A 22234-nucleotide genomic window follows, 5' to 3' on the forward strand; every position below is an offset into this window, starting at 1 on the left:
GGATCCAGGAACTCATTAAAAGCTACAGGAAGCGACTAGAGGCTGTTATTTTTGCAAAAGGAGGATCTACTAAATATTAATATCACTTTTCTGGTGAGGTGCCCATACTTATGTCAAATTTAGTTTGAATGCAGATTGCACATTTTCTGTTAGTACAATAAACCTCATTTCAAGGCAGAAACATTAGTGTGTCCAACAGTTATTAGATATATGAATCCGAAATAGCTGTTGCAAAAAAAAATTTTTTAATAAAACATTAAGCTTCAGATTAATAGGGGTACCCAAACCTTTTCATATAACTGTATATACACACACACACACACACACACACACACACACACACACACACACACACACACACACGTGCGTCTCACTATGTTAGGATATCATCAAAAAGTTAATTTAGTTCAGTTCTTTAATACAAAAAGTAAAACTCACATATCATATAGAGTCACTACACACAGAGTGATCTATTTCAAGTGTTTATTTCTGTTAATGTTGATGTTGATGATTATGGCTTACAGCCAATGAAAACCCAACAGTCATTATCTCAGTAAATTGGAATACTTTATAACACCAGCTTGAAAAATGATTTTAAAATCCGAAATGTTGGCCTACTGAAATGTATGTTCAGTAAATGCACTCAATACTTGGTTGGGGCTCCTTTTGCATCAATTACTGCATCAATGCGGCGTGGCATGGAGGCAATCAGCCTGTGGCACTGCTGAGGTGTTATGGTAGCCCAGGTTGCTTTGATAGCAGCCTTCAGCTCGTCTACATTGTTGGGTCTGGTGTCTCATCTTCCTCTTGACAATACCTCATAGATTCTCTATCAAGCACAGTGATACTGTCGTTTTTTAAACCAAGTATTGGTACTTTTGGCAGTGTTCACAGGTGCCAAGTCCAGCTGGAGAATGAAATTTCCATCTCCAAAAAGCTTGTCGGCAGAGGGAAGCATGAAGTGCTCTAAAGTTTCCTGCTAGACGCCTGCACTGACTTTAGTCTTGATAAAACACAGTGGACCTACACCAGCAGATGACATGGCTCCCCAAACCATCAATGATTGTGGAAACTTCACACTAGACCTCAAGCAGCTTGGAATGACTCTATATAATGTACAAGTGTCACTTTTTGTATTGAAGAACTGAAATAAATTAACTTTGTGAGGATATTCTAATTTAGTGAGAAGCACTTGTGTGTACCGGTATTCCGTGCGAACTGTAATCACAAGTTGGATGTATTCCTGTTTCCTCAAAGCGGTGAGCTGGGTTTGCCAAAAAATGTTATATATATATATACCGTATATACTCGAGTATAAGCCGAGATTTTCAGCCCACTTTTTTGGGCTGAAAGTCCCCCTCTCGGCTTATACTCGGGTTATACCTAGGGGTCGGCAGGGGAGGGGGAGCGGGGGCTGTGTAATTATACTCACCTACTCACAGCGCGGTCCCTGCACGTCCCTGTTTCTTCCAGCGCTGCAGTTTCTTCCTGTACTGAGCGGTCACATGGTACCGCTCATTACAGTAATGAATATGCGGCTCCACCTCCCATAGAGGTAGAGGTGGAGCCGCATATTCATTACTGTAATGAGCGGTAACGGTGACCGTTCACTACAAGAAGAAAATGCAGCGCCGGGGAATAGACCTGCAGCGACGGTGCCAGGAGCAGGTAAGTACGATGGGGGGCAGTGCGCGATACTCACCTGCTCATCGTGCCACCGGCGGCGCCGCTGTGTCTTCCGCGTCCTCTGGAGTGACGCTCAGGACAGAGGGCGCGGTGATGCGATTAGTGCGCGCCGCCCTCTTCCTGAACGTCGGTGCAGAAGATGGGAAGACACAGCGGCGGTCAGCGGTGGAACAGGAAAGGTGAGTATGTAATTTTTTCATTTTTTTTAATCGCAGCAACAGCTTTTGGGCCAAATATCTGTATGGAGCATGTTATGTGGCCATGTGCAGCATTATATGGGGGCAAATGTCTGTATGGGGCATCTTATCCGGCCAGGTGCAGCATTATATGGGGGCAAATGTCTGTATGGGGTATCTTATCCGGCCATGTGCAGCATTATATGGGGGCAAATGGCTGTATGGGGCATCTTATCCAGCCATGGGCAGCATTATATGGGGGCAAATGTCTGTATGGGGCATCTTTTCCGGCCATATGCAGCATTATATGGGGGCAAATGTCTGTATGGGGCATCTTATCTGGCCATGTGCAACATTATATTGGGGCAAATGTCTGTATGGGGCATCTTATCCGGCCATGTGCAGCATTATATGGGGGCAAATGTCTGTATGGGGCATCTTATGTGGCCATGTGCAGCATTATATGGGGGCAAAAGTCTGTATGGGGCATCTTATCCGGCCATGTGCAGCATTATATGGGGGCAAATATCTGTATGGGGCATCTTATCCGGCCATGTGCAGCATTATATGGGGGCAAATGTCTGTATGGGGCATCTTATCCGGCCATGTGCAGCATTATATGGGGGCAAATATCTGTATGGGGCATCTTATCCGGCCATGTGCAGCATTATATGGGGGCAAATATCTGTACGGGGCATCTTATGTGGCCATGTGCAGCATGATATGGGGGGTAATATCGGAATGGGGCATCTTATGTGGCCATGTGCAGCATTATATTGGGGCAAATGTCTGTATGTAGCATCTTATGTGGCCATGTGCAGCATTATATGGGGCAGTTATTTGTATGGAGCATCTTATGGGGCCATGTGCAGCATTATATGGGGAAAATATCTGTATGGAGCATCTTATGTGGCCATGTGCAGCATTATATGGGGCAGTTATCTGTATGGAGTAATCAACATTTGTGCAGCATTATATGGGGCATATTTTAATATGGAGCATCTTATGGAGCCCATCATAAACTGTATGGAGCATTATATGGGGCTACTGATTCAATATGGATATTCAAAAACACTTAACCTACTGATGTCTCAATTAATTTTACTTTTATTGGTATCTATTTTTATTTCTGACATTTACCGGTAGCTGCTGCGTTTTCCACCCTAGGCTTATACTCGAGTCATTAAGTTTTCCCAGTTTTTTGTGGCAAAATTACGGGGGTCGGCTTATACTCGGGTCGGCTTATACTCGAGTATATACGGTATATATATGTATATATAAATATATATATATATATATATATATACACTGCTCAAAAAAATAAGGGGAACACTTAAACAACAGAATATAACTCCAAATAAATCAGATTTCTGTGAAATCAAACTGTCCACTTACGAAGCAACACTGTTTGACAATCAATTTTCCATGGTGTTGTTCATATGGAATAGACAACAGATGGAAATTATTGGCAATTATCAAGACACACTCAATAAAGGAGTGGTTCTGCAGGTGGGGACCATAGACCACATCTCAGTACCAATGCTTTCTGGCTGATGTTTTGGTCACTTTTGAATGTTGGTTGTGCTTTCACACTCGTGGTAGCATGAGGCGGACTCTACAACCCACACAAGTTGCTCATGTAGTGCAGCTCATCCAGGATGGCACATCAATGCGAGCTGTGCCAAGAAGGTTTGCTGTGTCTGTCAGCATAGTGTCCAGAGGCTGGAGGCGCTACCAGGAGACAGGCCAGTACACCAGGAGAAGTGGAGGGGGCTGTAGGAGGGCAACAACCCAGCAACAGGACCGCTACCTAAGCCTTTGTGCAAGGACAAACAGGAGGAGCACTGCCAGAGCCCTGCAAAATGACCTCCAGCAGGCCACAAATGTGCATGTGTCTGCACAAACGGTTAGAAACTGACTCCATGAGGATAGTCTGAGTGCCTGATGTCCACAAATGGAGGTTGTGCTCACAGCCCAACACCGTGCAGGATGTTTGGCATTTGCCACAGAACACCAGGATTGGTAAATTCGCCACTGGCGCAATGTGCTCTTCACAGATGAAAGCAGGTTCACACTGAACACATGTGACAGAGTCTGGATATGCTGTGGAGAGCGATCTGATGCCTGGAACATCCTTCAGCATGACCGGTTTGGAAGTGGGTCAGTAATGGTGTGGGGTGGCATTTCTATGGAGGGCCGCACCGCCCTCCATGTGCTCACCATAGATAGCCTGACTCTAATTAAGTACCGAGATGAGATCCTCAGACCTCTTATGAGACCATATGCTGGGGCGATTGGCCCTGGGTTCCTCCTAATACAGGACGATGCCAGACCTCATGTGGCTGGAGTGTGTCAGCAGTTCCTGCAAGATGAAGGCATTGAAGATATGGACTGGCCCGCACGTTCCCCAGACCTGAATCCGATTGAACACATCTGGAACATCATGTCTCACACCATCTACCAATGTCACGTTGCACCACAGACTGTCCAGAGTTGGCGGATGCATTAGTTCAGGTCTGGGAGGAGATCCCTCAGGAGACCATCCGCCGCCTCATCAGGAGCCTTCCCAGGCATTGTAGGGAGGTCATACAGGCACGTGGAGGCCACACACACACTACTGAGCATCATTTCCTTGTCTTGAGGCATTTCCACTGAAGTTGGATCAGCCTGTAACTTCATTTTCCACTTTGATTTTGAGCATCATTTCAGACCTCCGTGTGATAATAGTTGCGATTTGTGTTGTTCATTTTTAGGTTTTATTGTTCTCTACACATTCCACTATCTAATGAATAAAGATTTACAACTGGAATATTTCATTCAGTGATATCTAGGATGTGGGATTTTAGTGTTCCCTTTATTTTTTTGAGCAGTGTATATATCTACCATATAATTGTCTAAGGGTGACTTCGTCTGTCAGTCACAGATATTCATTGGTTGCAGCCTCTGTCTGTCATGGAATTCCAAGTCGCTGATTGGTCGCGGCAAAACAGCCACGACCAATCAGCGACAGGCACAGTCCGGAAGAAAATGGCCGCTCCTTCCTCCCCGCAGTCACTGCCCGGCGCCCGCATACTCCCCTCCAGTCACCGCTCACATAGGGTTAATGCCGGCGGTAACGGACCGCGTTATGCCGCGGGTAACTCACTCCGTTACCGCCGCTATTAACTCTGTGTGACCAAGTTTTTACTATTAATGCTGCCTATGCAGCGTCAATAGTAAAAACATCTAATATTAAAAATAATAAAAAAAATAAAAAATCATTATATACTCACCTTCCGCCGCCTTTCCCGCTCCTCGGGACGCTTCGGTGACCCCTCCATGCAACCGGCAGGTTGCAGTGGCAATGATGGTATGCGACAAGGACCTGCCATGACGTCACGGTTATGTGACCGCGACATCATCACAGGTCCCGCGCGCCTGCACGAGAAGGACCTGCCATGACGTCACGGTCATGTGACCGCGACGTCATCACACCCTGGGACCGGAAGTTGCTGCGCGGTGACAGAACTACAAGGGGCCCTCGGATCGGAAGGTGAGTATGTTTATTTTTTAACCTGTGACATATGTGACTGGGCAATATACTACGTGGCTGGGCAATATACTACGTGACTGGGCAATATACTACGTAGCTGGGCAATATACTACGTCACTGGGCAATATACTACGTGACTCTGTGCTGTATACTACATCGCTGTGCAATATACTACATGGCTGGGCAATATACTACGTGGCTGGGCAATATACTACGTGGCTGGGCAATATACTACGTCACTGGGCAATATACTACGTGGCTGGGCAATATACTACGTCGCTGGGCAATATACTACATCACTTGGCAATATACTACGTAACTGGGCAATATACTACGTAGCTGGGCAATATACTACGTGGCTGGGCAATATACTACATCACTGGGCAATATACTACGTGGCTGGGCAATGTACTACGTCACTGGGCAATATACTACGTAGCTGGGCAATATACTACGTAGCTGGGCAATATACTACATGGCTGGGCAATATACTACGTGGCTGGGCAATATACTACATGGCTGGACAATATACTACGTGGACTGTGCAATATACTACGTGGACATGCATAATCTAGAATACCCGATGCGTTAGAATCGGGCCACCATCTAGTGTATATATATATATATATATATATATATATATACTGTATACAGGTATATATACTAGTTGGCCCGTGCGAAATTTTCGCACATTGGTTGTCGGGGGTGCAGGCAATTTCAGGAAAACTAAGCTGGTCAAATGCAAATGTATATAATGAGATGATGAACACAGAGAGGTATTTGTGTCACTGACGTATATACAGTACAGACCAAAAGTTTGGACACACCTTCTCATTTAAAGAATTTTCTGTACTTTCATGACTATGAAAATTGTACAGTCACACTGAAGGCATCAAAACTATGAATTAACACATGTGGAATTTTATACTTAACATAAAAGTGTGAAACAACTGAAATTATGTCTTATATTCGAGGATCTTCAAAGTAGCCACTTTTTGCTTTGATGACTGCTTTGCACACTCTTGGCATTCTCTTGATGAGCTTCAAGAGGTTGTCACCGGGAATGGTCTTCCAACAATCTTGAAGGAGTTCCCAGAGATGCTTAGCACTTGTTGGCCCTTTTGCCTTCACTCTGCGGTCCAGATCACCCAAACCATCTCGATTGGGTTCAGGTCTGGTGACTGTGGAGGCCAGGTCATCTGGCGTAGCACCCCATCACTCTCCTTCTTGGTCAAATAGCCCTTACCCAGCTTGGAACCAGAGGTGACTCCGGGTCACCAATAAGCTGCAACCTTAGAAGGAAGATAGACTTTTCAGTGACTGTCCAATAATACGGAAAATCTGATGGTTCAGAACCTGTACGGTCCCTTTTAGGCCTCATTCATTTATATCTTTAGTTTTAAAGCTGAAGTCTTAAACAGGCAAAGTTTTACTTTTATTCTACTTCCACATATGTAGCAAATATTTTACATGTACCTGCCTGAAATCAGCAGGGCAAGGAGTTCGGCAAGCTGGAAATTCCCCAGGGCAAATGTTATGATTTGTTTCAGCTTTGTATTAGTATGCTTTGGGGTAGTGTGGTGCCACCTGCAGGTCATTTTTCCTTACTACAAGTTTATGAAAATTAATGTTTAAAGTGTATTTTGTGATCACATCGTGGATGTGTGGTTTGTTTATTTTCTTGCTGTAGGGGGCAAGTTTTCCTTTCAAATGTCGTATCATTTGTGTGTGTGGATGCAGTATGAACGGAGATACAAAGTAATCACCAAAAAAGAGTGTTTTGAAATAGTGTGTGTGTATATATATATATATATATATATATATATACATAACGAGATCGTTAGCGGGATCATTGCTACGTCACCAAAAGTGTGACGTTGCAACAATATCGTTAACGATATCGTTATGTGTGACTCCAGCATAAGACTACAAAAAAGACAGCTAAGAGGATTCACGGTGCAGCAAAGAGGTGGATGGGGCATTCCAAAGCGCCTTTTGTGGATATAATATTGGCTGGCCAGGATGCACTGGTCAGCAATAAGCGCACACCATATATATATATATATATATATATATATACAGTATATATATATATATATATATATATATATATATATATATATATATATATATATATACGGTGTGTGCTTTGGAATGCCCCCGCTAACGATCTCGTTATGTGTGACAGCGACCAACGATCAGGCCCTTGCTGGGAGTTCGTTGGTCGTTGGGGAATGATCAGGACCATTTTTTGGTCGTGTGTGACGCCGATCCAGCGATGTGTTCACTTGTAACCAGGGTAAATATCGGGTTACTAAGTGCAGGGCCGCGCTTAGTAACCTGATTTACCTTGGTTACCATTGTAAAAGTTAAAAAAAAACAACCAGTACATACTCACATTCTGATGTCTGTCACGTCCCCCGGCGTCCACAGGGTTAAAACTGCTTTCGGCAGGAGCGCTGCTAATGCACGCGCTGCTGCCGAAAGCTTCCCTGCACTAACTGTGTCAGCGCTGGCCGTAAAGCAGAGCACAGCGGTGACGTCACCGCTGTTACTGCCGGCGCTGACACAGTCAGTGAGTGCAGGGAAGCTCTCGGCAGCAGCGTGTGCATTAGCAGCGCTCTTGCCGAAAGCAGTTTTAACCCTGTGGACGCCGGCGGGGGACGTGACAGACATCAGAATGTGAGTATGTAGTGTTTTTTTTTTTTTTTACTTTTACAATGGTAATCAGGGTAAATATCGGGTTACTAAGCGCGGCCCTGCACTTAGTAACCCAATGTTTACCCTGGTTACCCGGGTGCTGCAGGGGGACTTCGACATCATTGAAGACAGTTTCAACGATGCCGAAGTCGTTCCCCTGATCGTTGGTCGCTGGAGAGAGCTGTCTGTGTGACAGCTCCCCAGCGACCACACAACGACTTACCAACGATCACGGCCAGGTCGTATCGCTGGTCGTGATCGTTGGTAAGTGGTTTAGTGTGACTAAAGCTTTACTGATTATACACTGCAAAAAAAGAGAATTGTACGTGTTGGTACACTGAGGTAGAAAAACTACACGAACATAAATACTTTACTTTAAAGGAATACAAACAATAAAAAATCCACAAAGCGTATCCTTGCAATTCCTTCTTTTACTCCTTCACGACTGCAGAAATATTTTCATTTTTGAGGTGCTGAGTGCCATAATTTTTTCATTTTTCCATTAACGTGCCTGAATAACATCTAGTTTTTATCAGAAGGAGTCAGCCATGGTTCTTCTCCTTTTCCTTAGCCCCTTAGCGACCGCCGATACGCCTTTTACCGGCGGCCGCTAAGGGTACTTAAACCACAGCGCCGTTAATTAACGGCGCTGTGGAAAAAGTACATAGCGCCCCCCAGAGTCGGATTTTCTTTGGGGTCTCGGCTGCCGGGGGTAGCCGAGACCCCAGAGAACATGATTCGGGGGGTTTTGTACCCACCCCGCATTTGCGATCGCCGGCAATTAACCGTTTACCGGCGATCGCAAAAAAAAAAAAACGCGATCTCTTTTTAATTTCTCTGTCCTCCGATGTGATCGCACATCGGAGGACAGAGAAAGGGTGTCCCAGATAGCCCCCCGATACTTACCTATCTCCCCCGGTGCTCCTCGTGTCTCCCGGTGGGCGCCGCCATCTTCAAAATGGCGGGCGCATGCGCAGTGCGCCCGCCGGCCGGCCCCGCGAGAATCTTTGGGGTCTCGACTGCCGGGGGTAGCCGAGACCCCAAAGAGCATGATCGGGGTCGGTTTTACCGACCCCCTGTTTTCCGATCGCCGGTAATTAACTGTTTACCGGCGACCGCAAAAAAAAAAAAAAAAGTAAAGTGTAATTCTCTGTCCTCTGATGTGATCGCACATCAGAGGACAGAGAAATAGGGGGATTCGGGGACCCTATCATACTCACCTGTGTCCCTGGATCCTCCTGCTGCTCCTCCTGGCCGCCGGCAAAAGAAAATGGCGGGCGCATGCGCAGTGCGCCCGCCATCTGTCTCCATCTGCTGGCCGGCAGGAGAACAGCAGTTGGGGCTAAAATTAGGGTTAGGGGTAGGGTTAAGGGTAGGGTTAGGGGTAGGGTTAGGGGTAGGGTTAGGGGTAAGGTTAGGGATAGGGGTAGGGTTAGGGGTAGGGTTAGGGGTAGGGTTAGGGGTAGGGTTAAGGGTAGGGTTAGGGGTAGGGTTAGGGGTAAGGTTAGGGATAGGGGTAGGGTTAGGGGTAGGGGTAGGGCTAGGGTTGGGGCTAAATTTAGGGTTAGGGTTGGGGCTAAATTTAGGGTTAGGGTTGGGGCTAAATTTAGGGTTAATCTTCTTTCACACTTACGTCGGTACGGGGCCGTCGCAATGCGTCGGCCCGACATACCGACGCACGTTGTGAAAATTGTGCACAACGTGGGCAGCGGCTGTAGTTTTTCAACGCATCCGCTGCCCAATCTATGTCCTGGGGAGGAGGGGGCGGAGTTACAGCCACGCATGTGCGGTCAGAAATGGCGGATGCGATGTACAAAAATACGTTTCATTGAACGTTTTTTTGTGCCGACGGTCCGCCAAAACACAACTGATCCAGTGCACGACGGACGCGACGTGTGGCCATCCGTCACGATCCGTCGGCAATACAAGTCTATGGGCAAAAAACGCATCCTGCGGGCACATTTGCAGGATCCGTTTCTTGTCCAAAACGACGGATTGCGACGGATGCCAAACGACGCAAGTGTGAAAGTAGCCTTAGGGCTAGGGTTATGGTTGGGGCTAAAGTTAGGGCTAGGGTTGGGGCTAAAGTTAGGGTTAGAGTTGGGATTAGGGTTAGGGTTTGGATTAGGGTTGTGTTATGAACAGGTAATTCAGACCTTGAAGTTCAGAGCACACAAAGTGACCTGACATTTACCAAAAACATAGGACGAGCTCTGAGACGTGGAAACTCTGCTGACCGCAATCCCTAATCCTAACACACCACACTAGAGGTAGCCGTGGATTGCGCCTAACGCTCCCTATGCAACTCGGCACAGCCTGAGAAACTAACTAGCCCTGAAGATAGAAAAAATAAGCCTACCTTGCCTCAGAGAAATTCCCCAAAGGAAAAGGCAGCCCCCCACATATAATGACTGTGAGTTAAGATGAAATACAAACACAGAGATGAAATAGATTTAGCAAAGTGAGGCCCGACTTACTGAATAGACCGAGGATAGGAAAGATAGCTTTGCGGTCAACACAAAAACCAACAAACAACCACGCAGAGGGGCAAAAAGACTCTCCGCACCGACTAACGGTACGGAGGTGCTCCCTCTGCGTCTCAGAGCTTCCAGCAAGCAAGAAAAACCAATATAGCAAGCTGGACAGAAAATATAGCAAACAAAAATAACACAAGCAGAACTTAGCTTATGCAGGATAGAGAGGCCACAGGAACGATCCAGGAGGAAGCAAGACCAATACTAGAACATTGACTGGAGGCCAGGATCAAAGCACCAGGTGGAGTTAAATAGAGCAGCACCTAACGACTTAACCTCATCACCTGAGGAAGGAAACTCAGAAGCCGCAGTACCACTCTCATCCACCAAAGGAAGCTCATAGACAGAACCAGCCGCAGTACCACTCACGACCACAGGAGGGAGCTTGGCCACAGAATTCACAACAGTACCCCCCCTTGAGGAGGGGTCACCGAACCCTCACCAGAGCCCCCAGGCCGACCAGGATGAGCCACATGAAAGGCACGAACCAGATCGGCAGCATGGACATCAGAGGCAAAGACTCAGGAATTATCTTCCTGACCATAACCCTTCCACTTAACCAAATACTGGAGTTTCCATCTCGAAACACGAGAATCCAAAATCTTCTCCACAATATACTCCAATTCCCCTTCAACCAAAACCGGAGCAGGAGGATCAATAGATGGAACCACAGGTGCCACGTATCTCCGCAACAATGACCTATGGAACACGTTATGGATGGAAAAAGAAGCCGGAAGAGTCAAACGAAAAGACACAGGATTAAGAACCTCAGAAATCCTATATGGACCAATGAAACGAGGCTTAAATTTAGGAGAGGAAACCTTCATAGGAATATAACGAGATGACAACCAAACCAAATCCCCAACACGAAGTCGGGGACCCACACAGCGCCTGCGGTTAGCGAAACGTTGAGCCTTCTCCTGGGACAAAGTCAGATTGTCCACTACATGAGTCCAAATCTGCTGCAACCTATCCACCACAGTATCCACACCAGGACAGTCCGAAGACTCAACCTGCCCTGAAGAGAAATGAGGGTGGAACCCAGAATTGCAGAAAAACGGCGAAACCAAAGTAGCCGAGCTGGCCCGATTATTAAGGGCGAACTCAGCCAAAGGCAAAAAGGACACCCAATCATCCTGATCAGCAGAAACAAAACATCTCAGATATGTTTCCAAGGTCTGATTGGTTCGTTCAGTCTGGCCATTTGTCTGAGGATGGAAAGCCGAGGAAAAAGACAAATCAATGCCCATCCTTGCACAAAAGGCTCGCCAAAACCTCGAAACTAACTGGGAACCTCTGTCAGAAACGATGTTCTTTGGAATGCCATGTAAACGAACCATATGCTGAAAAAACAATGGCACCAAATCAGAGGAGGAAGGCAATTTAGACAAGGGCACCAAATGGACCATCTTAGAGAAGCGATCACAAACCACCCAAATGACCGACATTCTTTGAGAGACAGGGAGATCCGAAATAAAATCCATAGAGATATGCGTCCAAGGCCTCTTCGGGACCGGCAAGGGCAAAAGCAACCCACTGGCACGAGAACAGCAGGGCTTAGCCCGAGCACAAATCCCACAGGACTGCACAAAAGAACGCACATCCCGCGACAGAGACGGCCACCAAAAGGATCTAGCCACCAAATCTCTGGTACCAAAGATTCCAGGATGACCAGCCAACACCGAACAATGAACCTCAGAGATAACTTTATTCGTCCACCTATCAGGGACAAACAGTTTCTCCGCTGGGCAACGGTCAGGTCTATTAGCCTGAAATTTTTGCAGCACCCGCCGCAAATCAGGGGAGATGGCAGACAAAATTACCCCCTCTTTGAGAATACCCGCCGGCTCAGACAAACCCGGAGAATCGGGCACAAAACTCCTAGACAGGGCATCCGCCTTCACATTTTTAGAGCCCGGAAGGTACGAAACCACAAAGTCAAAACGGGAGAAAAACAGCGACCAACGAGCCTGTCTAGGATTCAACCGTTTAGCAGACTCGAGATAAGTCAAGTTTTTGTGATCAGTCAAGACCACCACGCGATGCTTAGCTCCTTCAAGCCAATGACGCCACTCCTCGAATGCCCACTTCATGGCTAGCAACTCTCGATTGCCAACATCATAATTTCGCTCAGCAGGCGAAAATTTCCTGGAAAAGAAGGCGCATGGTTTCATCACCGAGCAATCAGAACTTCTTTGCGACAAAACAGCCCCTGCTCCAATTTCGGAAGCATCAACCTCGACCTGGAACGGAAGCGAAACATCTGGTTGGCACAACACAGGGGCAGAAGAAGAACGACGCTTCAACTCCTGAAAAGCTTCCACAGCAGCAGAAGACCAATTGACCACATCAGCACCCTTCTTGGTTAAATCAGTCAACGGTTTAGCATTGCTAGAAAAATTAGTGATGAAGCGACGATAAAAATTAGCAAAGCCCAGGAACTTCTGCAGACTCTTCAGAGATGTTGGCTGAGTCCAATCATAAATGGCCTGAACTTTAACAGGGTCCATCTTGATAGTAGAAGGAGAAAAAATGAACCCCAAAAATGAAATCTTCTGAACACCAAAGAGACACTTTGACCCCTTCACAAACAAAGAATTAGCACGCAGGACCTGGAACACCATTCTGACCTGCTTCACATGAGACTCCCAATCATCCGAGAAGACCAAAATATCATCCAAGTATACAATCAGGAATTTATCCAGGTACTCTCGGAAGATGTCATGCATAAAGGACTGAAACACTGATGGAGCATTAGAAAGTCCGAATGGCATAACCAGGTACTCAAAATGGCCTTCGGGCGTATTAAATGCTGTTTTCCATTCATCGCCCCGTTTAATACGCACAAGATTATACGCACCACGAAGATCTATCTTGGTGAACCAACTAGCCCCCTTAATCCGAGCAAACAAATCAGACAGCAGCGGCAATGGGTACTGAAATTTGACCGTAATTTTATTTAGAAGGCGGTAATCAATACAAGGTCTCAGCGAACCATCCTTCTTGGCCACAAAAAAGAAACCCGCTCCCAATGGCGACGATGACGGGCGAATATAACCCTTCTCCAAAGACTCCTTCACGTAACTCCGCATAGCGGCGTGCTCAGGTACAGATAAATTAAACAGTCGACCCTTAGGAAACGTACTACCAGGAATCAAATCGATAGCACAATCACAATCCCTATGCGGAGGTAGGGCATTGGACTTGGGCTCATCGAATACATCCCGGTAATCAGACAAGAACTCTGGGACCTCAGAAGGGGTGGATGATGAGATAGACAGAAATGGAACATCACCATGTACCCCCTGACAACCCCAGCTGGACACAGACATAGATTTCCAATCTAATTCTGGGTTATGGACTTGTAGTCATGGCAACCCCAACACGACCACATCATGCAGATTATGCAACACCAGAAAGCGAATATCCTCCTGGTGCGCAGGAGCCATGCACATGGTCAGCTGGGTCCAATACTGAGGCTTATTTTTGGCCAAAGGTGTAGCATCAATTCCTCTCAATGGAATAGGACACTGCAAGGGCTCCAAGACAAACCCACAGCTCTTAGCAAACTCCAAGTCCATCAAATTCAGGGCAGCGCCTGAATCCACAAATGCCATGACAGAATAGGAAGACAAAGAGCAGATCAAAGTAACGGACAAAAGAAATTTCGACTGTACCGTACCAATGGTGGCAGACCTAGCGAACCGCTTAGTGCGCTTAGGACAATCAGAGATAGCATGAGTGGAATCACCACAGTAGAAACACAGCCCATTCTGACGTCTGTGTTCTTGCCTTTCAGCTCTGGTCAAAGTCCTATCGCACTGCATAGGCTCAGGTTTATGCTCAGATAATACCGCCAAATGGTGCACAGATTTACGCTCGCGCAAGCGTCGACCGATCTGAATGGCCAAAGACATAGACTCATTCAGACCAGCAGGCATATGAAATCCCACCATGACATCCTTAAGGGCTTCAGAGAGACCCTTTCTGAAATTAGCTGCCAGCGCACATTCATTCCATTGAGTGAGCACGGACCACTTTCTAAACTTCTGACAATAAATCTCTATCTCATCCTGACCCTGACACAGAGCCAGCAAATTTTTCTCTGCCTGATCCACTGAATTAGGTTCGTCGTACAGCAATCCGAGCGCCAGAAAAAAACGCATCAATATTACATAATGCAGGATCTCTTGGCGCAAGGGAAAATGCCCAGTCTTGAGGGTCGCCACGTAATAAAGAAATAATGATTTTAACTTGTTGAACTGGGTCACCAGAGGAGCGGGGTTTCAAAGCCAGAAACAGTTTACAATTATTTTTAAAATTCAAAAACTTAGCTCTATCTCCAGAAAATAACTCAGGAATTGGAATCTTAAGTTCTAACATAGGATTCTGAACCACTAAATCTTGAATGTTCTGTACTCTTATAGTGAGATTATCCATCAAAGAGGACAGACCCTGAATGTCCATGTCCACACCTGTGTTCTGAACCACCCTGATGTATAGGGGAAAAGAAAGACAGAACACAGTGCAAAGAAAAAAAAATGGTCTCAGAACTTCTCTTTTCCCTCTATTGAGAAGCATTAGTACTTTGGGCCTCCAGTACTGTTATGAACAGGTAATTCAGAACCACAATGGACCTTGAAGTTCAGAGCACACAAGGTGACCTGACATTTACCAAAAACATAGGACGAGCTCTGAGACGTGGAAACTCTGCTGACCGCAATCCCTAATCCTAACACACCACACTAGAGGTAGCCGTGGATTGCGCCTAACGCTCCCTATGCAACTCGGCACAGCCTGAGAAACTAACTAGCCCTGAAGATAGAAAAAATAAGCCTACCTTGCCTCAGAGAAATTCCCCAAAGGAAAAGGCAGCCCCCCACATATAATGACTGTGAGTTAAGATGAAATACAAACACAGAGATGAAATAGATTTAGCAAATTGAGGCCCGACTTACTGAATAGACCGAGGATAGGAAAGATAGCTTTGCGGTCAACACAAAAACCTACAAACAACCACGCAGAGGGGCAAAAAGACCCTCCGCACCGACTAACGGTACGGAGGTGCTCCCTCTGCGTCTCAGAGCTTCCAGCAAACAAGAAAAACCAATATAGCAAGCTGGACAGAAAATATAGCAAACAAAAATAACACAAGCAGAACTTAGCTTATGCAGGATAGAGAGGCCACAGGAACGATCCAGGAGGAAGCAAGACCAATACTAGAACATTGACTGGAGGCCAGGATCAAAGCACCAGGTGGAGTTAAATAGAGCAGCACCTAACGACTTAACCTCATCACCTGAGGAAGGAAACTCAGAAGCCGCAGTACCACTCTCATCCACCAAAGGAAGCTTATAGACAGAACCAGCCGCAGTAACACTCACGACCACAGGAGGGAGCTTGGCCACAGAATTCACAACAGGGTTGGTATTAGGGTTAGGGTTGTCATTAGGGTTACGCTTGGGATTAGGGTTAGGTTTGGGATTAGGGTTAAAGTTAGGGTTGTGATTAGGGATGTATTGGGATTAGGGTTAGGTTTGAGGTTAGGGTTGAGATTAGGATTAGGGGTGTGTTGGATTTAGGGTTTTGATTAGGGTTATGGTTAGGGTTGACATTAGGGTTGTTTTGGGGTAAGGGTTGTGATTATGGTTAGGGTTAGTGATTAGGATTATGGATCAGGTTGGGATTAGGGTTAGGGGTGTGTTGGGGTTAGGGTTGGAGCTAGAATTGGGGGGTTTCCACTGTTTAGGTACATCAGGGGGTCTCCAAACACGACAGCCAATTTTGCGCTCAAAAAGTCAAATGGTGCTCCCTCCTTTCTGAGCTCTGCCGTGCGCCCAAACAGTGGGTTACCCCCACATATGGGGCATCAGCGTACTCAGGATAAATTGGACAACAACTTTTGTGGTCTAATTTCTCCTGTTACCCTTGTGAAAATAAGAATTTGTGGGCGAAAAGATCATTTTTGTGTAAACAAAAGCGATTTTTTATTTTCACGGCTCTACGTTATAAACTTCTGTGAAGCACTTGGGGGTTCAAAGTGCTCACCACACATCTAGATAAGTTCCTTAAGGGGTCTAGTTTCCAAAATGGTGTCACTTGTGGGGAGTTTCCACTGTTTAGGCACATCAGGGGCTCTCTAAACGTGACATGGCGTCCGATCTCAATTCCAGCCAATTCTGCATTGAAAAAGTCAAACGGCGCTCCTTCACTTCTAAGTTCTGCGATGCGCCCAAAATGTGGTTTACCCCCACATATGGGGTATTGGCGTATTCAGGAGAAATTGCATAACAAAATTTATGGTTACACTTCGGTTTTTACACTTGTGAAAATAAAAAAAATGGTTCTGAATTAAGATGTTTGCAAAAAAAAGTTAAATGTTCATTTTTTCCTTCCACATTGTTTCAGTTCCTGTGAAGCATGTAAAGGGTTAATAAACTTCTTGAATGTGGTTTTGAGAACCTTGAGGGGTGTAGTTTTTAGAATGGTGTCACACTTCATTATTTTCTATCATATAGACCCCTCAAAATGACTTCAAATGTGATGTGGTCCCTAAAAAAAAATGGTGTTGTAAAAATGAGAAATTGCTGGTCAACTTTTAACCCTTATAACTCCCTAACAAAAAAAAAATTTGTTTCCAAAATTGTGCTGATGTAAAGTAGACATGTGGGAAATGTTATTTATTAACTATTTTTCGTGACATATCTCTCTGATTTAAGGGCATAAAAATACAAAGTTTGAAAATTGCAAAATTTTAAAAATTTTCGCCATATTTCCGTTTTTTTTCATAAATAATCGCAAGTAATATCGAAGAAATGTTACCACTAACATGAAGTACAATATGTCACGAAAAAACAATCTCAGAATCAGCGGGATCCGTTGAAGCGTTCCAGAGTTATAACCTCATAAAGTGACAGTGGTCAGAATTGCAAAAATTGGCTTGGTCATTAAGTACCAAATTGGCTCTGTCACTAAGGGGTTAAAAATCCTGTGTCTGGCTGAGAAACAACCAGCTGCAGCAGGTGCATCCCCCCTCTTTTGTGTTTCTAGTGAAAGAGAAAGCCCTCTCTCTTAGCTAAAGTATGCCCTCCGGTTGCTTCATGGCCAAAAATGATTCAGATGGGCAGGAGATAAATCCACTGTATAGTTCGACAACATGAAAAAAAAATTATTCTAAAATGGCAAACGTATTCCTGGAGTCACCGTGGACCACCTGATCGGAGCTAAACAGAACATTAGAAAGTTGAGTTCGACTAAGAAGACTCATTGCCGATCTAGAAAATGTGGTCCATACACAGACCGTGAAACTTGGATGTGTGAAAACAGCCTATTTTTATAATTTTTTACCAAGTTTAGTGTTTATTTTAGTGAAACTCGACTTTTGGAGTTAGTTTTACGAATGTACTTGAAGCTTTAGAATAGCAATTCGTTAATTATATCAGAAGTGTCCCTTTTGTCACCAAAGAGTTGCATAATAATTTGCAGGTATGTGAGAAATTATAATTGATCTGAGAGCAGAGATCCTGTTTCCAGGGATGTGTCACTTACTGGGCTGCATGTTGTAGTAATATTATCAGTGTTTTATCAGTAGGAGCTTATCACTAGTTTTCTCATGAAAAGCCATCCTCCTGCTCTTTGTCACCCCACCCCCACCACTGATTGGCAGTTTTCTGCCTATGCACAGTATACACCGAAAGCTGCCAATCAGTGATGTGGGCGGGGTTATACAGAGCTCAGCATTCAGAGAACTGGTAGATCTGCAGCAAATAAAACCAGAATTTTATCAAAACTGCACCAACGCAGCCCATTTAGTAACAAAAAGCTGAAATTAGGGTCTCTGATCCTACATTATACTGCTGTCAGATTGCATAGGCTTTATTATATAGCAATTCCCTCGTATACTTATATTATTGCGGCATCTCCTCCTCTCTCCTGTAGAAAGATAAAACCAGTTAGCGTTTGTTGGGCACAACTGGACTTTTTTTTGTGTGCGATTTTGGACAATGTAGAAGAACGATTTTTTGACTTAATAATTTTTTATTCAGATCTGATCACTTTATACTAATCCTGTCTGCAATTTGTATTTTGTAGGAAGCTTTAAAGCGGCCGCCGGGGGGACGATTTTAAAACGTTACTCAGAAAATGAGAAAAATTGCTTTGAACTCCTGATGACAGACCCTCTGGCCTCCTGCGTTCCCACTTTCCACGGGGTGACAGAAAGAGATGGGGAAAGTTACATCCAACTGGACGACCTTCTTAACAACTTCGACGAGCCTTGTGTCATGGACTGTAAGATTGGCGTCAGGTGGGTGTGAAAATTAAATGTACATGTTCTCGTATATCGTTTTTATTTTATTACGTTGTAAATATCAGCTTCTTCTTTTCTGTATCCTTTCCCTGCCCACACAGTGACATTTTACTGACTACAACAGTTACTGAACAATGTGCATCAAGGCCATATTTTATCTGCTCTAGGCAGGATTACCATGGTAACTGTACTGAGGGGAAAGGGGCAAGTCGTGGCCAAGTTTTATTTACTTTTGGCGGATTTAGAGATTTAGCATATTTTCTTAGCAAGAACATATTGATCTGTACCTTAAAGGAGTTGTCCAGGTTTGTAGTTCAAGTCTGCCATCTCTCTGTGAGCGGGCGGGTGCGTGACTGCAAGCATGTGAGTTGCATGTGGCATATATTCGGTCATGTGCCAGACAACGAGGTCAGAAACATCTAGACAGGATATGTGTCACGACTCAGTTTTCGGGTTTTCTTCCCACCTAGGGAAGAGGGGAGCAGTTGTGCACCGCAGTACACCAACCAGACGAACAAGGCAACACAAGCAAGGGCAACTGAAAATACCAGGCACACAAATATTGACTCACATATAACAGAGGAATACATCGGGGAGTGGAGGATGGGGAAAAAACAAAATAGGAGAAGGAAAAGGAATTATTACGCTTACAAACCCAGGCAATAGTCACAGATAAATCCACCAAACTCCTCATATAACCACCATACAACTATCCTCCAAGCCATGCAGCATAAGCTAGCTCTAACGATGTGTTTTAGGACCCAGAATATATAGATATATAGGAGTGGCTAACTGAGCTCAGCTGAGAGCTCAGACTCCCAGAGCTCTCAAGATGGCCAATTAACTCCTGTACCTCAAAAAGAAAATAACACCTATTAAAAAGAAGGTGAAATGCTTCTTTTCAGAGCAGGAGTAGGAGCAATCAGACGCTGCGGGTTTCTGGCTACTCTCTGTTGCAGTAATCCCATGACAATATGGCAAAGTATGCAAATCGTATTGTTGTTCTCATAAGTGACGTGGATCCTCAAAGCCTAAGGTGTGGGTGGGCACAAAGGTGTTGGTGCAGCAGGCAGTTCAGGTACAAGGGAAACATGTAGCAGAGGTAAAAGAAGCTGGAGGCAAACAGGAGACGTCCTGGAAGCTGCAGGTGAACACGTATCAAAGATCCTGGAAGACTGGGAACAGGTAACAGAGGTAAAGGAAACTGCAGGCAGACAGAAGACATCCTGGAAGCTGCAGGTGAACATGTAGTAGAGAACCTGGAAGACCAGGAACAGGTAGAAGACAGAACTTCGAAGTATTTAGAAAGTCTGACTACCAATACACAGCATGGCAACAATGTTGCGTCTTTGGGATACATGGTCTTGGTATTCTACTAGGCTCACTAGTTGAGGTGGATCCTCAAAGTCCGGGTGGGTACACAGGAAACCGCAGACAGACGGGAGTCTCGAAACAGGTAGCAGAGGTCTTGAAGACTGCAGACAGATAGCAGAGGTTCTAGAGACTGCAGACAGTTAGCGGAGGTCCTGGAAGCCACAAACAGGTAGCAGAGGTCCTGAAAGCTGCAGGCGAATAGGGGACGTCCTGGAAGTCACCGGCGGACACGTAGCAGTGGTTCTAGAAGATCGGGAACAGGTAGTGGACAAAACTCCGGAGTAATTGGAAAGTCTGAATACCAAGACACAGTTGTAGGGCTTATTTAGGCAAAGGCACATGATCATATGAGATCACGCCAGGCCATCTGCCAAGCCCAACGTTGATTACAAAAGAGTTTAGCAAAATGGGATGTGGACAACAAAGCCTGGATCCGAGATAGGTGCCTATCTCATGTACTTTAGCTTTATATATACTTTGGCTTTTTATATGTGTATATATATATATATATATATATATATATATATATATATACACACACACACACACACACATACATACACTCACAACTTTTTTTACATACCATTATTCAAGATATTGTCAGTAAATATTAATTAAAGCGGTTATCAGGTTTTAAAAGAATGTATTAGATGTGTTCTTCAGGCATATCTATGACACTAATGTACTTCTGTTGACAAAGCTCCACTGAGGTCCTCATTTCACTGTTAGTCCCGGTAGCTTTCTCTGAGGAGGGCTAGTTGACTAATCGCAATAACCAAGCCAACCCCTTCTTTATCTGTGCATCAGAAAAGTTATTTGCTTGATGAAGGTGTTGTGCAGTTTTTTTTTGTTAAGTACATTTAATCGGAGTTAAAATTAATTTTTGTATTTGGGTTTCCTTCAAAATTTTGCACTATTTGCCTTCTTTAACCTCTGTGTTGCACTGTCCATTGCTGGCTGCAGAATGAGTCAACTGAGAATCCTTAAGTCTGCCTGCTATGACGGTTTAGTAGGGAGTTTGTAACTCCTTTAACTGTTTTTTTTTTTGGAGATCCTCTCAACTGATTTATGATTACAGACCACATCTATGTTACATTTTCAATGAAACAAAGAGCCTGTAAATGCCAAACCATGCTACACTTTTTTATGAAACCCAGTTGCAAAAATTATTTTTAGCCACAATTACATGTACGTATTTAAGTAAAAATTGGACAACCCTTTTAACTATTGAAATAAACCAGGACCAGGCAGTCAGACCCAATTCACACCCGGCTCTGATGACCTGCTGATATAGGAAGTTCCCTCTGGGACTGGAAGTGGAGGAGCCAGGACCTGGCATGAAGGATGAAACGGAAACATTGGTCTTGCTCTTCTAAACAGAAGTGTATTAGTAAGGTGTATAGAATTGTATATCTCGGACATGGATAACTCCTTTAACTGGACAACAACTCTAATATGCTGCATGAGAGTTGTCACATGCTTGGTTCTGGAAAGGTTGTCTTCAAGAACGGCCCTCCAGCGATTGGGCAAACATAGGGTGACCTATGGCTGAGACCCCCAGTGATCAACTGTAATCCACAGGGGAACACCATTTTTTTTATTCATCCTACGGAGCCACCACAAGGGAAATAAAACATTGCCTAGTTCCCACTGACCTTGGGTTGTCTGTTCATTTATTGCATGGACATGGCTAGCGGTACTGAGCGAACATGCTGGGATAAGGTGTTGTCTGAGCATGCTAAGCGAGTACCTTCGGCGTACTCTAAAAATATGCTTGAGTCCCCGCAGCTGTATGTCTCGCGGTTGTTTGACAGCCGCTACAGATGCATGGATTGGCTAACAAACAGGTAATCCCTGCATACTTTGCAGCTGTCGAACAGCAGCAACACATTCTGGCGCAGGGACTCAAACATATTTTTCGAGC

The 22234-nt window shown here is 45.0% G+C and overlaps 1 protein-coding gene across 1 annotated transcript in view; it reads left to right on the forward strand.

Annotated features, from left to right (window-relative positions):
- Positions 1–22234, forward strand: part of LOC138643073 (inositol-trisphosphate 3-kinase A-like) — a 179765-nt gene that overhangs the window by 124882 nt on the left and 32649 nt on the right. The window contains exon 3 of the mRNA XM_069731805.1: positions 18720–18933. Coding sequence (XP_069587906.1) covers positions 18720–18933 — 214 coding nt within the window. The remainder of the gene's footprint in view (positions 1–18719; positions 18934–22234) is intronic.

This window comes from Ranitomeya imitator, chromosome 1 (assembly GCF_032444005.1).
Source record: "Ranitomeya imitator isolate aRanImi1 chromosome 1, aRanImi1.pri, whole genome shotgun sequence".
Lineage (NCBI taxonomy): Eukaryota > Metazoa > Chordata > Amphibia > Anura > Dendrobatidae > Ranitomeya > Ranitomeya imitator.